General features: G+C 45.5%; 1 protein-coding gene across 1 annotated transcript in view; it reads left to right on the forward strand.

Moving 5' to 3' along the window:
* Window positions 1-23233, forward strand: part of mthfd1l (methylenetetrahydrofolate dehydrogenase (NADP+ dependent) 1 like) — a gene marked incomplete at both ends in the record, with an annotated part of 54921 nt that overhangs the window by 24636 nt on the left and 7052 nt on the right. The window contains 6 exons of the mRNA XM_080524972.1: window positions 5280-5419; window positions 5994-6035; window positions 8714-8817; window positions 10010-10187; window positions 13841-13948; window positions 14057-14209. Coding sequence (XP_080381098.1) covers window positions 5280-5419; window positions 5994-6035; window positions 8714-8817; window positions 10010-10187; window positions 13841-13948; window positions 14057-14209 — 725 coding nt within the window. The remainder of the gene's footprint in view (window positions 1-5279; window positions 5420-5993; window positions 6036-8713; window positions 8818-10009; window positions 10188-13840; window positions 13949-14056; window positions 14210-23233) is intronic.

Genomic DNA, 23233 nt, shown 5'->3' on the forward strand with positions numbered 1-23233 from the left:
CCTCCTCCCCCCTGTGTCTCTGTTTGTTACCTGACTCTCAGGTATGTCAGGAACTCACCCTCCCCTCTGAACCTCCCCAGGCAGCTGTGGTTCCCCCATGCCCCCTTACAAACACACACACACACACACACACACACACACACACACACACACACTACCCCCCTCTCCTCCTCTCAAAAACAGCCTTGTTTTTAGTTGAGTTGGAGTGATGCCAACTGGTATCACTATATTGTTATTGTTTTTAAAAGGAGAGTGCGGTACTCTGATGATATGGCGCCACCTCTGTATAGACCTTTAGTCGACTTTGGCCGCGAGAGTTTCATGTTTCAACATAGTATGTTTCAAAACTATGTTAAATGGTTGGTTGGTTTGTTCACAGTTGGTGATTTACTTGTTTATCTATTCATTTATGTCTGGTTAATTAATAATTAACTGCATCTCAGTCGGAACGCATACCTCATATCCATCGCTGCTGAAATATATGAACTAGAAAAATAGCCTGCGGTTCTCTATTGCGCAACGCTGTAAACGCTTACAAACCTCGCCTTAAAGAGCACATTTTAACATATTTTCCCCTCATCATATGTTTTCGATATGAAGGGCTGGTTTCAGTCTTGGGCCTTGTTCTGAATGTAGTTTAGACAAAGAGAGAACGCTGCACCCTGGGTAGAACGCCTGGTCCCAGACTCCCAGATTTGAAATGCATTCCACATGTCAGATGCAAGAGATTCCTGCATCCTTAGTAGTCTGGTGCGGAGGGTACTTGCATAACCCCCAGATACAGGCCCTTGGGATTCTCTCAGTCCACTGCTGAAAGCATCAAAACATCCATACGAATGGATGTTGATGCGCTAAAGAAGGACCCATTCACTAGCGACAAAAAAAGAGGGCCTAGCCTAACACATGAAACACTCACTTCTGTGTCCCGTCAACACCTTTGGTCAATTTAATTGAAAAGTCGAGTTCCCTGCCAGTAATTATAGAGTAGATGTTTTTGCCAAGACATTCACCTTCAACAGATGGAGTGTTTTACTAGCAGGGAGAAACTAGCTAACTATTGACCTGGCCTACTTTTCAGCGTGTGCGTGTGCGTGTGCGTGTGCGTGTGCGTGTGCGTGTGTGTCTGCGTGTTTGTGTGCGTGCGTGTGTGTGTGCGTGTGTGTTGGCTGAGGTACGATACAGGGAGGTGACTCATAGTAACCCCTACACTCGCCCTGCTTCACTTCAGCCCCACAAAACACTACCCACTTTACTCTGCTTTAGGACCAGTTTGAGGTCACCACACAGACCCGGAAACTCACCCAAGTGTTTCCTTTCAACATCTTCTGGATGAGCCCCATAAGGCTGTACCCCATTTGGTGTGGTAGTGCATTTGTGTGTGTCCCCCACCCTCCCATATTTGTGTAAAAAGTAGAGCCAGTAAATTTCAGTCCAAACATGTATCCATTTTCGTACCCATAGCGTCTAACTTTGCAAAGTCCAGAGACTTGCAGAGTTGCAGAGTTTCGAAATCTGACTAAAAGTAGCATTTTCCTGGAAAATGTTGAAACACAAACAAGGCTAGCCTTCGTATCAAAACACATTCTTACCACTGTAACGAAAAACACCTCTATCAGCTTTCTCTGGTTTACCGAATATCTTTGCTAAATCTTTTGGCTTGTACCTTAAGCTTGATTTGTTGCTCTGAGCAGATAAAAAGGCCACCAGTTGAAATGCTGATCATGAAGCTTAGGGCCCCCCTAAACCACAGCGTGTCTTTGCTCAACATCAATTTCATTAGTCATTCGTCATAGTCATTCGTAAGGCTGTTTCTGCTCGAATGCAATTATGATACCCTCTACCTACGCCCTTTCTCTCTCTCTCGTTCTATTTCTCACTCCCTCTCTCATTCTATTTCTCTTTCTCTCTCACACACATACACACACACACACACACTAATATGCGTAACCATGATGTAATGCAAACTTGATGCAGAGTGTTGCATTTTCTCATGGAAACTCGCCTCCTTTTCCAGTAAGCAGTCGCCACAGTCATGGAGCTGTGTGTTTATCAGTTGTCAGTCTGTAACGTTTGGGCCAAGAATGAACGCCTCTTCACTCCCCGAGCAACCTCGCCGTACGCTAATCTCTTGCGGTCGGAGTCAAAATATTTTCAAACTCTGTCTCCGCTGGATGGCTTGTGGAGTTCCAGATGAGCAGGCTCTTTATGGGTAAATGTCAATAGTTTGGCGGCGCCCTACAACAGATCATGAGGAACATTCCAGAAGGAGTTAACACGCTAACTGACTAAATGAAGTCTTTTTGCTGTCCTTCAACCAGCTCCTTATTCCACACTAGAGTTGCAGGCGCACTCACACACAAACACACACACACACACACACACACACACACACACACACACACACAATCACCTGAATTAGATCCATTTCCTACCACGCTGCCAGTTCCAGTTCCTTAATCCTGATCCCTGTAATCAGGGTCAATGTTCTGAGGAAACCTACGGTCACTCTGCTGAAGTGTGTACATCATAGTGGAAGTAATCCAGGACTGATTGGCTTGGGTCTACTACAGGTCAACACACACACACACACACACACACACACACACACACACACACTCTCTCTCTCTCACTCTCACTCGCACACTCAGTACAGGTCAACACACACACACACACACACACACCCCTTACAGGAATGCCATTTTTCACCAGTGGAAACAGTAACTTCCCTCAGGCCGCCCAGGGAAGTGGCCTAGGAAGCCCCAGAGAGATGGAGGGGGTTAGGCCTGGGAGGGGGGTTACCACTCTGTCTGGGCCTGGAGCCCTGGTGGGGGGTCCTACTGGGGAAGAGACCACTGGAACAGGGGCCACCGTAACTGGAAACATCCAATAGAGAGATCCCAAAGTAAACAGAGATGGAATGCCCACCAGGCTTGTGGCCTTGGCAGTATTAGCACTTTGCAAACACTTTTTGCTGACAATTTGAATGTGGTAAACTGTAAGTGTGTACCGTTAGAGATGCAAGCTGTCATAGCCCTGCCATCTGGTGATGAAAATTCATTCTTGTGGCCTCTGACTTATGGTGAGTCATAGAGTGGAGGCCCTCCAGGAAGTGCTATCTTAACAAATCTGTCGTGTTTGTGTGCGCGCGTGTGTGTGCGCGTGTGTGTGCGTGTGTGTGTGCGTGTGTGTGTGCGTGTGTGTGTGCGTGTGCCAGGGTTTCCGTTAACCGGTAATTCCCGGACTTTGTCCGGTAAAATGTGTTGAAGTCCGACAAATTGAAAACTCGTCGGACATAATGTCCGGTGAAAATAATTCCCTCTAAGCACAATTTGAATACAATTCGCTTTAGCGAATTTTGGCTTCGGGCCACCATTTTCAGCTGAGCACCAAACACACACACACTCATACACGCACAACACTGCCCGAGAGAGAAGGACCCGCCCCCTTTAGTTAGCCTGCCCATAGGCCAACTAAAGGGGGCGGGTCCTTCTCTCTCGGGCAGTGTTGTGTGTGTGTGTTTGGTGCTCAGCTGAAAATGGTGTCCCAAAGCGGAGCGCCTTAACTTTATCGCACAATAACAAGGATAACAAACGAAACGGACAACATTTACACTATGGAGACAAACTTCAGCGATATGATCTAACAGCCGGTCTTCAGGACGACATACAAAAACAGTTATGTTCTCCTCATTGTCATACTCCTGAGTCCGATTAAGTATGATTTGACAGGCAGCTAAACGAAATGCCTTCCCAACCAGCGAGACCTGGGGGGTATTCCATCAACGTCGCTAAAGGAAAATCCTGGCTTATTTTTGATAACTCTCGCAAGATTTATCGGAATATGCCTGTATATTTTTAGGAACCCTCGCGAGACTTTGTCAGACTAAACCTGGATTTTCTTTTAGCGATGTTGATGGAATACCCCCCTGGTTATAGAAATGACGTTGTTTTATTGATTTTAAAAAAGGGTAAAACTGGAAAGAGAAAATATAAAACTCACATTAATCCCAAACAATTTAACAAACTTCAGTTAACGTAATGTGGAGTCCGTTCATTGATCGATGCTGTCTGTTCAGTTCCCAGTGAGGCGCCCGTTCAGCGCTGGACTTGACGCATGGCATAGCGCGCATGCGTCAAATCATGTTATATTATTATATATTATATAGCTCGCATCTAATCGTATCGGATGAGAAATAGACATTAAATGGCATATATAGGCCGCTACACAACAGTAATCACCGCGACAAACAGCTATATTAGATTTGGAAAAAAAAAATATGATTTAGATTTATTATATTTTAATATGATGACCGGAATATATCACGTTTGTCCGGTAAATCGAATTCTTCCCGGACACGATGTCCGACGGCAAATTTTTCTAACGGAAACCCTGGCGTGTGCGTGTGTTTGTGCGCGCGTGTGTGCGCGTGTGTGTGCGTGTGTGTGTGTGTGTGTGTGTGTGTGTGTGTGTGTGTGTGTGTGTGTGTGCGTGCGCGCGTGTGTGCGCGTGCATGAGAGAGCGCATGCGTGTGTGCACAGGAAGCCCTATCGTAACAGGGCTGTCATTCCAGGTGGACTATTTGCTTTGCTTGGAGCATGTTCAAGAGGCCCAGGCCAGGGGTGGCAGTATCAGAGCCCCCTTTAAAGACCTCAAAATGAACCCATAACTCACTCAAGCTTCACTCCCATGGAGATCGGAGGGATAGAGCGATGGACAGAGGGAGAGCTACAAAGAGAAAGCATGTGGCTTAGGGCCTTTGGCCACATGCTTTTTGGCTAAAACCGGCTAAAACCGATGACTTGTCCATATGCAGTGTCACAGCTGAGGGAGAGGGAGGGAGGGAGGGAGGGAGGGAGAGAGAGAGACAGAGAGAGTGAGAGACAGAGAGAGACAGAGATCCAAATCCAAAAAAAGGTACAATTTAAGTGGAACTATGTGCGCTAAAACCAGCTAAAACCGATGACTTGTCCATATGCAGTGACACAGCGGAGGGAGGGAGGGAGGGAGAGAGAGAGAGAGAGAGAGATCCAAATCCCCAAAAAGATACAAATTAAGTGGAACTATGTGCACTCCTCCTTAGCAGCCTGCACACATGACACACTTGGGGTTCGAACCCAGGTCTCCCTGCATGGAAGACTCAAGCGTCTACCATTAGACCAAGACGACATTCCCCATGTCTGAGGGTGACCTCTGCTACATAAACATGAGGTCTCCCACTCCCCATCTGCCACCATGATATTGACCTCAAGCATTTGTCTCCCGTCCGTCTTCCCCTACAGTGACAGAGGCAGGTTTCGGGGCGGACATCGGCATGGAGAAGTTCTTCAACATCAAGTGCCGGTCCTCCGGGCTGCGGCCCAATGCGGTGGTCCTGGTCGCCACGGTGAGGGCGCTGAAGATGCACGGAGGTGGCCCGAATGTACGTACATTTCCATTTTAACCATTTGTGACACATTCTAATGCTTTGGTCCAGGATCCGATGTAATGATCGGACCTGGTTGCCAACTTGTTCCCCCTTTCACCAGCCTCTGTCACAAATGTACACAGGCGTGTGAGAAAGGCCGTCTAAGGACTCGCCACTCCTGATAGTTTCGGTTTGTGTTTCAGAGCCCTATCCCCAAACTCCCAGAGTAGCTCGCTGCATACCGAACCTCTCTCGAATAAATGTTTATAGTTTATCTGAGATTACCACCCCCCCCCCCAAAAGAAATGCTCTTAATCTCCAACAGCACCTGGAGGGGATGGGGGTTCGTTCAGGTCAGGTCAGGTCACGGTCTCCTGGTATTTCCTGTACTCTGAGGAATGTTAACACAGTAAACTAACTGTAAAATGTGTTTTATGGTTGAATATGTTGTTATATGACTGTTGATGTAGTTTATGGTTGAATATGTTGTTATAATGACTGTTGGTGTAGTTTATGGTTGAATATGTTATAATGACTGTTGGTGTAGTTTATGGTTGAATATGTTGTTCATTTTTGTGTGTTATTGCAGGTTTCAGCTGGGGCTCCCCTACCAAGAGACTACATAGATGAGGTAAGAGGTCTGAGGAACGACCCCACGGACATTTCGAAATCATAAAATACTCTGGAAAACAATTCCACAACTATAAATGACTAGATTCACTTTTTAATGTTAATGTATCTGGTTTCAGATGAAGCGATTTATGATTTAAAAGCGATGGTGACACCAGTGTGACTGGATTAACTCCTAAATTAATTTAATCTAATATCCCTAGTTGATGTGATGTGCCCAGTTCAGAGTGAATGGAGGGACACCACTAGGAGTTTTGTCCTCAGAAGATAGGCAGTCATGATCACCGGATACAAACACACGCACACACACACACACGCACACACACACACGCACACACACACACGCACACACACACACACACACACACGCACACACACAAACACACACACAAACACACACACACACACACACACACACACGTGACCCCTGACCTGCTCATGCTAATGGACAACGCCCAAACCCACTACTCTCTCAGGCGATGGCGGGATGGAGGAAGGTAGAGAGATTAGAGTCAATGGACTGATTAAACTGATAAAAGAACTAGAGGTTTTTCCTCTCTCTCTCTCTCTCTCTCTCTCTCTCTCTCTCTCTCTCTCTCTCTCTCTCTCTCTCTCTCTCACTCTCACTCACTCTCTCTCTGATGCGGGAGTAGTGATTGATTTGAGGGAAAATGGAATTAAATGGGTCAAAATACGAGGACAAAAACAACATGAGATCGGAAGTCAGTGGGCCGGTGTTAGATATAATGGCCACGGGGTTATAATAATAACCAAGCTATGATGCCTTGCCGTGTTAGACCCAGTTAGAGACTGATTTGCTTATGGTACACTGTGTCCGGTTTTCCATTACACAACATGGCACAACATTTCCTCTCACATGCTCCAAGATAAAGCCTGGTTTGTTCTTTGGAGGGCGTGTTTTGTTGTTTTGTTTATTTGTTTTTGTTTGGCTGTGATTCTTAGCCCTGCCCATAGGTGGCGACGTTGTGCCCTGGTAAGTTTACAGGGGTGGACCTGAGAAAGGGGTGGGTATGTGTAGTTCAACACCCTCTTTTTTCCCCATTTTTGCTGAGGTCCATATCGACCCCTAGCCTCTAGCCACTAAACACAATACTTGTTGTAGGATGGCAAGACTTGGCATAGGTGTGAGCAATAAGGCGAAATTTCCACCTAGCCAATCGGACGTCAATGTGGCGCTATCTCCGTATTGCTAATCCCCAATCCATTCCGTTTTGATCGACGCAAGTGCACCTAGGATGTAGAGTTAGGGCCCAGCGGTCAATTTGGAATTGAGCCATCAGCCTACACATATTGGGATGGAGGAGGAGGGATGAAGGTAGAAGGATCATCTGACAGTTTCTCTATTGGCGCCAGGCTCCAGTTGTCCCCCTTGGCCCTCAGGCCTCACATGCATATATGTCCCTTTAACTAGATTTGGGGGAATTATTTGATTAACATGGCAAATATAACCTTGGCTTGTGTATCAGGTTTGGGGCTGGTGGGGGTGGTGGTGGTGGTGGTGGAGGGGGTCTTTATAGATAGTAGTATAGCAGTACGTAGTATGTTCAAACGCCCACGCCTGGTTTAAATCATTCTTCTCTCTTGGGCAGCTTCAGCTGAGCAAATAATGAAGGGGTTTAAGTTAATTGTGAGGCTGTAATGAGAAGCAGAAGGACGGGGAAGAGGCAGGGACGTGAGGGCCTGGAGAGACTGGGTCTGCCAGACCCTGGACAGAGGACCAGGGAATGACAGCATTGCTGTAAAACAGGGACCGAATTTAATTATCTATGGGACTATTTGTTTTTTTTGTCCACACACACACACACACACACACACACACACACACGCACATACACACACACACACATGCACACACATACACACACACACACACACACACGCTCACTCATATACCCCCCTCCCCATTGACAAAACATCCTGTGTGTTCCTCATATTAGATTTTAGATGGGTGGAATGTTTCTTTTGGAAAAATATCATTGTATTGTTGTAGAACAGAAACAGATACTGTAGCTCCAAACTGGGTGTTGCTTCACTCGCCGTCCCCCAAAGAGGAGCTGCACTGTTGAACAAGTCAGTGCTGCTCTGGGCTTCATGGTCAGAAGCACACATTAGCATTACCACATTACAGTCAGGAGGGACCGAGGACTGAAGCATAGTGGTGTACACACACACACACACACATGCACACACACACACACCTTGTATGAGGGAGTTCGAACACTGTGGACCTACTTGAGGTTCGGCCTTCCAAACCTCCTGACTTTGCAAATGGCTTCCTAATACAATTATAATATCCTTTACCTACACCCGTACTCCCTTTTCTCTCACTCTCTCTCTCTCTCTCTCGCTCACTCTCTCATATACATTCACCTTCTCTCATCCCAATACACACACACACACACACACACACACACACATACACTGTCATATGAGAGTGCAGACATGTTTTCCCCAAGCTTCCCATGACCAGTAATATCCTGTTTTGGTACAGTAATTACCATGTTGGGACTCCAAATCTAATAAATCTGAAGATTCTGATGAACCACACCTATGCACTTATGTTTAACATGAACAATTACTGTGTTTACAGATTAGAATGAATCCCTGTGTGTCTTTTCATGGTTTGTGTGTGCGTCTGTGTGCGTGTGTGTTCTCTAGAACCTGGGCCTGGTGGCGGGGGGCTGCAGCAGTAACCTGAAGAAGCAGATCCAGATAGCCCACCTGTTTGGAGTGCCAGTGGTTGTGGCTCTCAACGTCTTCAAGTAAGACTCGCCATCTCCAGCTGAGCCTGAGCTGTCTTCAGCTGTGACTAAATACACACCAGGGTCACTGACACACACACACACACACACACACACACACACACACACACACACACACTCACACACAGACACACACACACACACACTCACACACAGACACACACACACACACACACACACACACACACACACACACACACACACACACACATACATAGAGGCCCATGTCAATTTGCGACTTGGGTCAGTAGTTTGAGAGTTGTTGTTTAACATGTGTGGCTGAGGACTTCAAAATGAACTGCCTGGGATTGGTTGGTTCGATACTGGTCTTGGCTTTCAGCCCACATTCAGAGTGAATCGGTCATCACACACACACTCACACTTTGACAGAAACATACCCTACCACAGACCTGACATACAGCCAAACCTTTTGTGATATATCAAGTCAGGATTAAACCTTGCGTATCAACACAATGAGTTCCTTACATCACTTGATAACCGTTCATTATCAACCAGAGATTGTATAAAGTAGACATATGCCACTCTCTTGATTTACGATTGGTTTTACGAGATACAGGGAAAGTGGCGTCAGTCCCACGTGGGGATACATTTCCCCACGTGTTATTTTGTTATTTTTTCAGTTATTTTTTACAGTTGTTTTTTCTGGGCAGTCCCACTCATATTTGTATTTTTTTTATTGGACAGATACAGTGAAGACAGACAGGAAAGTAAGGAGGGGAGAGAGGGCAGGTCATGGGCCGGATTCGAACCCATGCCGACATGGGCAAAGGTGTGCACTGTCGTCCGCGGTGCTAGACCACTGGACCACCCCAGGCCACGTGGGGATACGTTTCGGACCAGTCACCACGCAGTTACTGCTGGTAGCATTACTGACAGTTGTCGTTTCTAGGTTCGTGTCATGAGGATAGCATCCATTGACACAACCTTTAACGGTCAAATAACCACACAAAATGTTTCTATGAAAGACCCGAAAGGAAGAGTTTCTAATTCATATGATTTTGGTGTGAGGGAAATCTTTGTGGAGTAAAAAAAAAAGTAAAAAAAACAGCATTTGGTGTCCTGTTGAAAATAAGCGCCCCAAATAGGCATCCCTAAGATGATGGCGGAGTGAACCGGTCAACTGTCAGTCAAGGTTGGCTCTGTGTTTACCATCTCTATGGTTACTCCACAGAACCGACACCCAGGCGGAGATCGACCTGGTGTGCCAGATGGCCAAGGAGTCCGGGGCGGCGGACGCGGTGCCGTGTCATCACTGGGCGCGGGGGGGGCGTGGCTCGCTGGAGCTGGCCGAGGCGGTGAAGGAGGCCACCAGCCGGCCCAGTGACTTCAAGTTCCTCTACAGTCCAGAGGTGAGAAACCAGAGAGATAATCTATTTTTTGACAGATCTGTACAGCATAGGATGGGAGTTGGTACTGTTTTCAAGATTGTTATGATGATGTAGAGATCCAAGGACTTCTACATGTTCCTCAAAGCCTTCTGCTTTATATGTGTTGATATTTTATTTGTTCATGTGTGCTCAGAACTAGGAAAACTCTGAAATGTCAATGTTTTTTTGTTTGTTTTTTGTTTGTTTTTCAGATTTTAAACATACTCCCCTTATTTCAGGGCTCCATAAGCATTGGGGGGGAAATCCTATAATGTCCAAATAAAGTGCTCATGTTTAGTATTTGGTCAGCAATCCTTTGCATGCAATAACTGCCTGAACTTTGTGACCCATTGACCCCACCAGACACTGGGTATATTATTCTCTGGTGTTGCTCTGCCAGGCCTGTACTGCAGATCTTCAGTTGTTCTTTGTTTTGTGGTCTTTTTGCCTACAATCTTGTCGTCAGGAAATCAATGTTAAATCTTCAAATTGACTTTGCCAGTCAAGAACTTCCAGCTTTTTGGCCCTGAAAACCTCCCTAGTTTCTATGGCAGTATGTTTGGGGTCATTGTCTTACTGTATGATGAAGCGCCATTCCAATGAATGTGAAGTCATTTGATTGATAAGAAATGTTTCTGTACGCTTCAGAATACATTCTGCTGCTGCTGCCAGCAGTAACATCATCAATTAAGACAAGTTAGCCAGTTCTTGTGGCAGAAAACATTCAATTAAAGCTGAGAAACTCTACATAGTAACCAATTGTTTGATTTAAAATCCAAACAGTTGAAGTATAGAGCTGAAAGAAGACAAAATGCTTCCTCTTTCCAATACTAATGGAGGGCACTATGTGTGTAATTATCCACTGCATTTGTGGATTAATTACACTGTGCTCGATGCTAATTTCGGGCTACAGTGCTAGTTGGAGAGATGGAGGACAGAATGACGTAGTGCTAGATTGTTTGCGTGTTGTGTTTGGGTAAGCATTAGCATGATGTAGCACTGGCATGTGATCTTAATGCTTTGGCTTGTTAACAGGCCCTGGTAGTATCTCCCATGCCACTGTGAGTGTGTGGATGTAATGTACAGAACCATGATAATGTTGTGGTCACGGGCAAGGTGACCACTGCGTGATTTAGAGGTGGTGTTGCTTCCTGCAAAGCACACGCACCCACACACACACACACACACACACACACAGGAAAACAGGCACAAACAGTGTAAGCAAAAACAACCCTACCCGTAAACAAACTGTTCTTTCATGAACACACACACACACACACACACACACACACACACACACACACAAGTACCCACTTGCAATATGCTATTCTGTGAAGTCCGTATAGGCACAACATCATGACCACTCCTCAGCCCCCCCACCCCATTATAAACCTTCACTGTTATTGTTCTGCGTTGTATACAGGCCTATAAATAAGACCTGTGGCATGTGGCAGCACAGGACCAACTGGCCTTTGGGCGAGGGCATCTGTCCTCCCCGTGCTCTGGAGTATCAGTGCTATAATGCCTCACAGGGAAGGTGTGACTGAGGGAACCAACCAGCCTGGGGCAGGTTTGACCCGGTTTGGTCTGGTCTGGTCTGGTCTGGTGAGGGGTAGTGGTGGCCTAGCGGATCGTGAGTTGGACTGGTGATCAGAAGGTCATGAGTTTAAATCCCACCTGGGAACACCACCACGAGTGTGCCCTTGAGTAAGGCCCTTAGCCCTAAGTTACTCCATGGTGCCTGTCCCTGTAACGTCTAATTGTAAGTCACTTTGGGTAAAAGCGTCTGCTAAATGGTAAAAATGTAAAATGTGAGGTTTCACTTTAGAGGGAGTCAGCCAAAGAATGTCTGCTACCCTCGTGTCCTTTCCCCTATGTTTGCATAGAAGATGACCAAAACACTGTCTTTGACACCTTACTATAAAGCCACCTAGGGTAACAGAGGATGATGATGTTGATGTAATAAAAAAAAAAAAAATCTGAGTGAAAAGCCAGAACTTTAACGTGTAAGACCTGAGAATATACTTTACTGTATACCAAAGCTCTCGTGTTGTTCCCAAGTTCGACCCCAGGAAGCATCTCGTACCACGAGTGCAAAATCACTCACACTGGCCTCACAGACACCCCGTCACGATGGAGCAGGGTCAGGAGTTAATCTTAGGCCTGATTCCAATATGACGCATCATCCTCTTAACTCTACCTTTGTGGAATGAGAAGAGCCAGTTAGATACTGAGGCCTGATTCCATTACTAAAACCCACCCCTTCCCTCTACCCTATACTGAGGTGATTGGGAGGAGCCCATCTATCAGAACCCCCCCCCCCCTGTGTGTGAGCAGGTCTCGGGCATGTTCAGTAGAACATCGTTAGAATAATGGATGGGTTTTAATCAGATTAACACCATGCTTGGTCGGGTCAAAGTCCTTACATGAGGAAATGAGAGCCCCTTATTGGTTTACTGTAAAGATGTTAGAGGAGAAAACCAGACACTGTTTACCTGGTACCTTATCAAAGGAAAATAAAATCAGTTGTTCAGGTTATGGAGTGGTTTAGGTTATGGTGGTGACTGGCGAGGACCAACGTCACTGCGCCAGTGATCCTGAGGCGATCCTGGACAGGCAGATGATGGACTTACTTAGACAAATGTACATGTTGTAAGTCGCTTTGGATAAAGGCGTCTGCTAAATGTCTAACATGTAAATGTAAAATGTAGACTAAGACCTTTATGTGTTGTCTTATCATTCCAGCTAACTGCAAAAGTTTGTGTGTGTGTGTGTGTGTGCGCGTGTGCGTATGCTTGAAGGTCCCTTGTGCTTTAATCCTGCTGTGTTTGGGACCTGGTCCAAGGTGGGGAAAAACATCAGCTGGTTTGAGTTAGTGAAGTTTGGGAAGTTGTGACTTAGATTAACTGATCTTGTTATAGAGTGTGTGTGTGTGTGTGTGTGTGTGTGTGTGTGTGTGTGGAGCGTGTCTGGAGCGTCTGTGTGCGTGTGCGTGTGCGCGCGTGTGTGTGTGGAGCGTGTCTGGAGTGTCTGTGTGTGTCTGTCTCGTGATAGTTTTAGCATGGTGTTGTTCAGGGCAGGCGCGTGTCCTCAGCTGTCTGGCAAGGTAAGAGTTTCAACGACCGTGCCAGTCGACAGACATGAGATACACCTAAATTATTCTCCCTTTTGTTTGTAATGAAAGGTTCACGTTCCCTTCAAGCGTTGGTCTTCTGAGAAATAAAAGCCAGGAGAGACCTCAAAGGGGTTTTGCTTTCCCTATGGTGACGAATCGTCAACACTATCAACCATAAAACATCTCTTCTGTCTTTCTGTGTACAGAGCTGTTCTTTGTTGTCTGCTTGCTGTATAGAGTGATAGTACACACTGAAGACAACTCAATTTGCTCTAGTATTTCATTGCTCTTCAGAGGCCGGGGTCACACACTCTCTCACACACACGTCTCAACCTTTTCTGTCTGCAGACCTCGGTGTCGTCACCTCAGACACCCAGAATGCAGCACGTCAACTTCCACAGGGGCTTCCATGTACTGTGAATGAATCCCATCCCCCACCACCCTCCTTAAAAATTAAATTTCCCACAATCCCCCCTGTTGACTAGCGGTCCTGTGTGCTCTGTGCCCCCCCCCCCCCTAGACGCCCATTGTGGAGAAGATCAGGGCGATAGCACAGAAGGTATACGGCGCTGATGACATCGAGCTGTCCCCCGACGCCCAGGCCAAGATCGACTACTACAACCAGCAGGTGAGGTCACCACGGCAACCGGGGAGTGAGTCACCCAGCGTGGCGTCCCACCCAGTCACCCACACTCACACCAGTTTGTTTTCTTTTGTGCCTGTTGCCCCCCCCCAGGGTTATGGAACACTGCCTATCTGCATGGCGAAGACCCACCTGTCCCTGTCTCACATGCCTGACAAGAAGGGCGTGCCCACCGGCTTCACTCTGCCAATCACGGACGTCCGTGCCAGCGTCGGGGCGGGCTTCATCTTCCCACTAGTGGGCACGGTGAGTGGGCTGCAGTAATCCACAACAAGTGTCGCTCAGGGTTAGACCCTGTGTGTGTGTGTGTGTGTGTGTGTGTGTGTGTCTCCTCCCTTTGAGTGGCAGGCCTTGTGTGTGTGTGTGTGTGTGTGTGTGTGTGTGTGTGTGTGTCTGTCTGTGTGTGTGTCTCCTCCCTTTGAGCGGCAGGCCTTGTTTGTGGGTGTGTGTATAAGGGTTAGGGTATAAGCACTTAACATGCATGTGTGGATTTCATTAAGAGTGTCTCCTCAGTGTTCCGTGGTGTGTTTTGACGCTGCCTAGTCATGCCATGTGTGTTTGTTTTTGTTACATGGCTGGCAGGTCCAACAAAAAGACAGAAAACGCCCTCTCGTAACCCCCCCCCCCAAAAAACCCTATCAATTCAGAAAGAGTAAAGCGTGTGAACGACCTAAAGCTCAATTCCAAACTCTGTCTATTCCCAGCAGTGAGCCCTCTTCAAATCAAATCAATCAAACTTTATTTGTATAGCGCATTTCTCACAAAAAAAGTGACAGAATGTGCTTCACAGATTACAAGGAAGATAAAATAACAATAGAGATAAAAACAATCTTCCTCTCGTCAAGGTAGCCTGATCGTCCCAACTTCCCCCCCAGCTGCCCACACTAGACCTAGCTGGATCCTGGTTTCCTCACGTGCGCTTGTTCTGCCCTTCCACCCCTTCACCCACCTCCCCCCCACCCTTCACCTCATTTCATGGACCCTCTCTGGGTGGAATGTGATGGGACTGCTGCCCTGGGCCTGGTTCCCCTGCCCTTCCTGATAACCCTGGGGCCGGGCCAGGCGGTGCTGGGGGACCGGCTGGTCTCGATGGAGCCGGCTGCTGGTCGCGGATCGGCCAGGAAGCGAGCCACTTCCTGTGAGTCGGCCGGCCCCCGTCGTTTCACCGCCGTGCCCCACGAGGGCTGGGCTTTGATTGGCCGATACAGAGGTGTCAAGCCCCTCGGCATGCTGGGTAGGGGCGGCCGTCGCCCGGCGGGACGTCTCTCTGGTGTCCCGCCCTCCCGCTTTGATGTGAAAGGGCCCGCGGAGCCATCGGCACGTTCGCAACCCCCTGAACTATGACTTTTGACCCCAGGGGGGAATTTATTGGCAGTTCTTTGAACTCTCCACCTTCACCCTATGGGTCACCTTCCCCTCTTCTCAATAGATCTATTACTGGGGAATTGGTTGATACACTGTACTTTACTTTCTTGTTGTTTGTTGAACTTCAGAGTCGTTTTTTTTTTTTGGAACTTAGTTTTTATTTCAGTTTCAACAACTTGTACAATCATGTCATGTTTTGTCTACAATTCTTTCCATTCTTATAGCTGTACACATATGGTCCATGGATGTGGTTCAAAGCATGACACACAAAGCAAAAAAGAGCGATCAACAAAAACATTGAGATGTCAATGACGGAATAAAATTAAAGATTTTGAAAAGAAAGAAAGAAAAAGGGTAGGGTCGGGGGGGGTTGGGTCAGGTGGGGGTTGTGTATGTGTATGTGTGTGTGTGTGTGTGTGTGTGTGTGTGTGTGTGTGTGTGTGTGTGTGTGTATGTGTGTGTGTGAATGCAATGCAGGCATATATCTATGTGTAGTGATATGAAGTGAGTCTAGAATACAGAAATATACGAGTCGAGATGTGTGGAGGGGTTCACTGTATTAATATGGACATAACCGGGCTCCATCTTTTAATAAATAGATGTTTCTGGAGTCTCAGAGTGTATGTTATTTGTTCCATCTGGTAGATTTCCCATACTTTCTCTGTCCACATATTGTATGTAGGGGGGTCTGGTTTTAACCACTTAATTGTAATGCATTTAATTGCTGCCGTTAGTAATATTTGTAAGAGATATATTCTTGCCCTTCCATCAATGCCTTCAGGTATAACTCCCAGTAGTGCCATCTTTGGATCTTTGGTAAATTTTTGGTGGAATACTGCTTCAAGGGCCTCAAACACCTCTTCCCAAAATGTTCTTAATTTGGGGCATGACCAGAATATGTGGGTGTGGTTGCCAATTTGCGTACTGCAATTTCTCCAGCATTTATTTGAGTGTGTTGGGCCCATTTTAGCCATTATTTCTGGGGTTCTAAAGAATCTCATAACCACTTTCCATTTGAATTCCCTCCATGTATTTGAATTGGTCACTAAGTGTGCTTCAGTGCATATTTCCTCCCATATGTCCTGTGATATGTCAGTATTCATTTCAGTTTCCCATCTCTCTTTCCTCTGTAGTGTATTATTCAAATCCATGGATAGAAACCTTTGGTAAAGGTCACCTATAATTTTCTTATTCTCGTTTCCTTTTTGCAGCTTTATCAAGAACTCTTCGATTTCAGTGGGCTCCAAGACTTTATTCCATTCTCTATGTTTTGTTAGGAAGCTTCTTAATTGTAGATATCTGAAAAAGTCTGTGTTAGGGAGCCTAAATTCCTCTCTTAACTGTTCAAATGATTTAAGGCTACCGTCTTTATGGAGTTGGTGCAAGTTAGTAAGTCCATGATCCGACCAATTTCTAAACCCTATATCTGTATTGGAGGGTTCGAAATTTTTCATAAGACCAATATTGGATAATGCTGAGATTGCTTTAGGTAAGCCAAATGACAGTTTTATTTTCCTCCAAATCTTTAGTGTGACTCTGGTCCATTCACCTAGTTGAGTTTCCTTTAGAGGGACATCTATGAAAGGCAAGGTCTGTAAGGGCATCGAACATAAACTTTTTTCAATGTTGAGCCATCGTGTATATGAAGAGTCTTGGATCCATGCTGTTAGAGGCTTTAGCTGGGCCGCCCAGAAGTAGTATCTTAGGTTTGGGAGTTTCAGCCCACCATATGGTTTAGATAGTTGTAGTGTTTTAAGTCTGATTCTTGGGCGCCTTCCTTGCCATATGAATTTGGAGATGAGTCTATCCCACTTATCAAATGTGGATTTGGGGATATCGATGGGTAGCATCTGGAACAGGTATAGAAGCCTAGGCAGCACATTCATGCGTACACTCTCAATACGGCCCAATAGAGACAGGGGAAGTGTTGACCAGCGGTCTAGATCTTTACTGATATTTTGGATTATGCTTTTGTAATTTGCATCACTTAGGTTTTCTAACAGTGAGGGGATTTGAATGCCAAGATATTTAATACCATCCTTGGGCCATTTAAACTCACTCTGGATTTTGATAGTTTGTGGAATTCTACCTCCTATGTCCATAGCCATTGTTTTATCAACATTTACTTTATAACCCGAGAAGTATCCATAGTTGGAAATAAGATCTTTTAGGCGTGGGATTGTTGTTGCAGGTTCAGTTAGATAAAGAAGCACGTCATCTGCATACAATGATAATTTATGTTGTTCCTCATTTATTGTCAGTCCCTTTATGTTGTCGTCGTCTCTAATGAGCTGTGCCAGTGGTTCAATACTGATATCAAACAGCAGGGGCGACAAAGAGCACCCCTGCCTGCAACCCCGTTCTAGAGTAAATCGGTCCGACAGAAATCCATTCACTTTTACAGCAGCTTGTGGATTTGAATATAGTGTTTGAATCCATTTTATAAAATTGGGGCCAAATTTGAGTCGTTTTAGAGTTTGAAATAGGTATTGCCAAGATACTCGATCGAATGCCTTCTGGGCATCGAGGGATAATATCATTGCTTCTTCCTCCTTAACTTTAGGGTGAGTCATAATATTTAGTAATCTTCTTATGTTGTCCCCGTAGTATCTTCCCTTTATAAACCCGGTCTGATCGGGGTGGATAACTTGTGTGATAATTTTATTGACGCGTCTTGCTAGGATGGCTGTTAATATACGTAGGTCGGTGCATAAAAGTGAGATGGGTCTGTATGATTGGCATTGGGTGGGGTCCTTGCCCTCTTTATGTATTACAACTATTGTTGCGTCCCTCCATGAGGGGGCCGTGGTTCCAGATTGCAATGTATGGTGGTATGCTTTTAGCAATAAGGGACATACTGTCTCTTTAAATGTTTTATAGAATTCATTACTAAACCCATCCGGTCCAGGACTTTTATTGTTTTTTAGTGTAGAGATCACTTCTTGTATTTCCCATTCTTCAATTGGTTCATCTAGTTCTTTTGCCATAGGTTCAGATAGCTCTTTTAGTTTGATGTCTTTCAGAAATGCTGTCAATTCATTGTCATCTGTGCAGGTGTCCGTATTTTTGTAAAGAGATTTATAAAATTCTGCAAAAGACCTTGAGATTTCATCAGGTTTTGTGAGAGTCGAGTTATGAGTTTTTAATTTCTGTACTATATTCGATGATTGTTGTTTTTTTAGTCTTAGTGCTAATAATCTACTTGCTCTGTTTCCATTTTCATAATATTTTTGGTTGGTAAACCTTAAATTGCCCTCAATCTTTTCAGTGATTAGGCTATTTAGATCCCTGCGTGCTTGTTTGAGAGCATTAAGTAGATTGGAGGTTGGTGTTCTTTTATGCTGTTGTTCAAGCAGCCTTATTTTATCCTCTAATTCTCCTTGTTTTGCTTCTCTATTCTTTTTTTTCGCGCTCGCGTATGAGATAATGCGACCTCTAATGTATGCCTTAGCACAGTCTCATAGGATGAGAGGTGATATTTCAGGTGAGTCGTTAGTTTCTAGGTAATACTTTAGTTCAGTTGTTACAAATGTGATAAATTCCTCATCATTTAGAAGTGATGTATTTAATCTCCATTGTTTGGTTTTTGGCCTGTGACCTATGTTCCATGATAATGCAAGAGGTGCATGATCAGATAGAGTAATTGGTAAGATCTTTATGTCTTCTATCCTGTGTAGTTCTGCTTTGGGTGTAAAGAAATAATCAATTCTCGAATAAGATGAATGTCTGTGCGAGTAGAAAGTAAAATCTCTTCCTTTAGGGAATCTGCTTCTCCAAACGTCCACTAGACCTGATTCTATCGACAAGTGTTTAAGCATTCTACTCATTCTAGAAGTGGGAGTTTTGGAGGTAGGTTGTCTATCCATTAGCTGGGACATAACACAGTTGAAGTCTCCTCCCAACAGTAGGATACCGGAGCTGTGTTGTATTGCTGTGTTAATGACTGTGCTAATGAAGCCAGGCTCATCCTCATTTGGAGCATATATGTTCATGAGGGATACATGTATCCCATCTATAGATCCATTCACTAAAATGAATCTTCCCTCAATGTCCTTGTGGACCGTTGTTGGTGTAAAGTTAACCTGCCTATGTATCAATATAGCCACTCCTCTCTTTCTACCTGACTGATGTGATGAGTAGAACACGCTGTCTGCCCAGGATTTCTTTAGTTTCTCATGTTCCATATCCGACAGGTGGGTCTCCTGTAGGAATGCTATCTGACAGTTGGCTCTTTTTAGCTGATTAAGGATTTTCTTTCGTTTTATAGGATTGTGAAGGCCTTTAACGTTATAGCTTATGACCTTAAGTGATCCCATGGTTCAGAGTAAGAATTAGGGAGGATCTTAATTTTACCTGTAGGCATGGTGATGGCAAGGATAGGCACATGAATAGGAGAAGATTGTGAACTGCATGTAGTACAGTGTCTATGTGTGTGATTGTGTGAGTGTGGGTGTGTGGATATATGAGGGGTGGGTATGGGTAGGAGGTGTGGGGGAGTTGGGGAGTACATGTAAGGGAAAAAAACAAAATAATGCAAGAGAAAACAAAATACATAAACATACACGTTGCTCTTATTCTTCCGGTATGATCCCTGTGGAACAGTGGGATCTGAACATAGAAATAAAAATGAAAAATCCGGACACTCAACCGACATGAGTGTCTGGACAGACTTCTGGGACAAGGTCCCAGGCTGCGAGTCTGAACAGGCAGCTGTGCGAACGACCTTTAAGAGGGTTCGCCTTTGCTTGGTTATAGTACCAAACAGAATAGCTAGGAGTAGTTTGTTAACATTTCAGGCTCCCGTCGAACCTTGAGGTAAAACAAATTAACCTTAATTTCGACATTGTCGAATATATTTTACATTGTATATGTGTATATAAAGAAATGAGAGTAATAATAATGATGTCTAGAGGCAGAAATAAATAAAAGGATCGGAGAGAAGCATTAACGCAGTGGAAATTAAGAAACAAATAAAAACAGTCTCCTGGTCAGGTAATTTTAACTTCCCTGCCCCTTATGAATAAACAGATAGATTATTTCCCCCTTGGGGTAAGTTTTAAATTGAACTAACATATGTCCAGTCTCCTTCAACACTTGCATATAAACTGCTGTGAAGAACTACAATAACAACAAAGGGGTGGCATTGACGATGGTAATATATTTAAGCAGATATCGTCCCGTCAAAGTTGGTCTTGTAATGCCACTGAGACCCACTGGTCTGTGGCTGGGGGAGACCTACCCTGAACCTGTTGCCGGCATGACGCTCCTCCTAACGTAGTCCATCGCTTTGTCCGCATCTGTGAATTCCTTTTCTTCTCCGTTGTATGTGATGCGGAGTCGGGCTGGAAACAGCACACCACACCGAATGCCCTGACGGTTGCGCAGCAGCTTCCTGACCTCCGTGAACGCAGCCCTGGCCCTGGCGACGTTGGCAGCATAATCCGGAAAGATGGCGATGGTCTGCCCGTTGACCCGGAGAGGAGCTCGAGTGCGTGCACAGCTCAGCACCTCGACGCAGTCCTGGTAGTAATGGAGTTTAGCAATGATGGCGCGTGGTTTCCCCTCCGGTCCCCTCGGAGCCAGGGTTCTGTGTGAACGATCCACAAGCACATCTCTGTCCAGTTGTAGCACTTCCTTCAGTAGTTTCGAGACCGATGCAGTAGAGCATGATCCATTCGTCTCGGCCACCCCTAGTATTCTGATGTTGCATCTCCTCATTCTTCCCTCCATGTCGTCGCATCTCTCTCTGAGCCCGGTTACCTCTGCTTTCAAGCCCGTCACCGTAGTCCGCAGGTCCACCACTTCGTCCGACCACGTTGACAGGCCGCCCTCCACCTCCGTGATTGTAGCCTTTATTTGGTCAATCTCAGACTTAACCGCCGCCGTATTGTTAATGATTTCCGATCTTACTGCTTGAAGTTCACTTTTAATATAGTTGAAATCTTCGGCTAGTGCATTTTTAATCTCTGTCTTTATCACCTCGGCAATGTCGGATTTCAGCGAGAGAAGGATCTCTGTTTTCAGCGCTACAGCGTCCATCACTGGGCTGTCTGTCCGGGGCGGAACCGTCTGAGCCGGGGTAGCTGTGGGACTCGGCGTCGCGGTGGCTTTTGGCCTAGTAGTGGACGGAGTGTACTTATATTTGCGCAGATTTGCAGCCATTGACCCCTAAATACACAGACTTTTGATTTTAGGAATATGTTAGAGACAGGTTTCCCAGTATTTTGTAATGTAGAAAGCTTATTAAATTAAATAAAACAAAAGTCCGACGGGAGCTCAAGCGAAACACGTTCTACTCCATTGCCCGCCCACCGGAAGTCCCTTCAGAGTCGTTTTAACCGTAATTTGATTTAACCTTCATTGAGTTGTTAATTGATTCGATTTTATGTCGTCTCCCAAGTCAGATGTGTTGTCCCCAACAAATGACATATGCTCCTGGCATCTCTTTCTTAAAATTAGGTTTTTTTCCCCCAGACGTACCACATTACTGTTACTATGGATAGAGACTAAATGTAACTTTGAGATGATTCATTGTGTTATTTAATACCTTATACAAAGGTGAAGTGACTGCCACAGTCTATATTCAAAGAACTGCCAGAACTTGCTTTGTTTTGCGTGAACTATGTGTGAGAATGTTGTTTGGTGTGGGAGATCTGGGTTGTTTTAGTCAGCCACCTGTCTCTCCCTTGGTTGGCAAAAGCCAGAGAAGCAAGAAGGCCTAGAGTTTAATTAGCACTGTTGTGGTTCTTATGACGGTTGTATGTCACTGTGACCTCAGGGTCACCCCGCTCGCTCTCGCAGGTGGAGAGATCTGACCGCCCACTGGGGGGGTTGGGGGTGTAGGGTCAGGGAGTGGGGGGAGATGAGGGTCTTTGTGGGGGTGGGGGTCTGGTCAGGAAGGGGCTGATGTAATTCTCCAGATATGTGAGGGAGGGATCACAGACAGAACAATAGGTCTCTGTAGAATTCATATCCCGTAAGAGCTGCCACGACCACTCCATAAAGCTTAGAATAGATGGGACTTCCAGAACAATTCTACTTGGCCCGAAGTTGTACTGTTTCAAGAGTAGTCAAATCAGTGAGCACTTCATTTCTGGTCAGAATATGTGGTTTGTCATTAAAAAAAGGTGCTGTTTTGATTTGCATTGTTGAGATTTTATCTTTAATTTCATAAACAAACCCAACTGTCTCAGTGTCTCATAATATGAGTTGGCCGTAACTTTCCCTGGTCCATTGAATGCAACCAAAGTTGCACAATAACAGCTCCTGAACCAGACCTCTACCTGAGCAGGAATGCAGAGTGATGGGGGCTATGTTTTACGATTTACAATGGTGAAGTTCAAAGTGCCTTAAGGAAGGATGCACTCACACAGGTCAGTGTTCAGGGCTCCAATCATCTCTCAGGCCTGTCAATCAAAGGAGTGTTGGTAGTCAACTCCAATCTCCTACAAAGAGCAGCCATCTCTTATCACCCTTCCCCCAGAACATTGAGTCATTCAGAAGCGACACACACGCACACGCACGCATACACACACACACACACACACACACACACTGTTACAGAATCTCTCTCGTCTCGACCAAACTGAATTACGATCATCCTCTGAGGGTGGGGAAGTAGATATGACAGCTTGACTTCTTTTGGCCTTGTGGTTAAATCAGAGGAGAAAGAGGTCTCCTGTGTAGAGATTCGTTGAAGTGATTAAAAGAAGATATCAAAAGCGATATGTGTCTTCATGTGGTCTTCTGAATTGAGACCGGGACACGTTCAACAGTGTTAGAAATCCGCCGACATGGTCTGCTTCAGGGTTTTTTCCCGGACAATGGTGCATTGTGTTTAGGGGGGGGGGGGGGGGGGAGAATAAGAGGGAATTTCTTGGCAGAGTGGGGATTCCATCTTTAGCC

Source organism: Nansenia antarctica, assembly GCF_963989245.1.
Source record: "Nansenia antarctica genome assembly, chromosome: 1".
Taxonomy (NCBI): Eukaryota; Metazoa; Chordata; class Actinopteri; order Argentiniformes; family Microstomatidae; genus Nansenia; species Nansenia antarctica.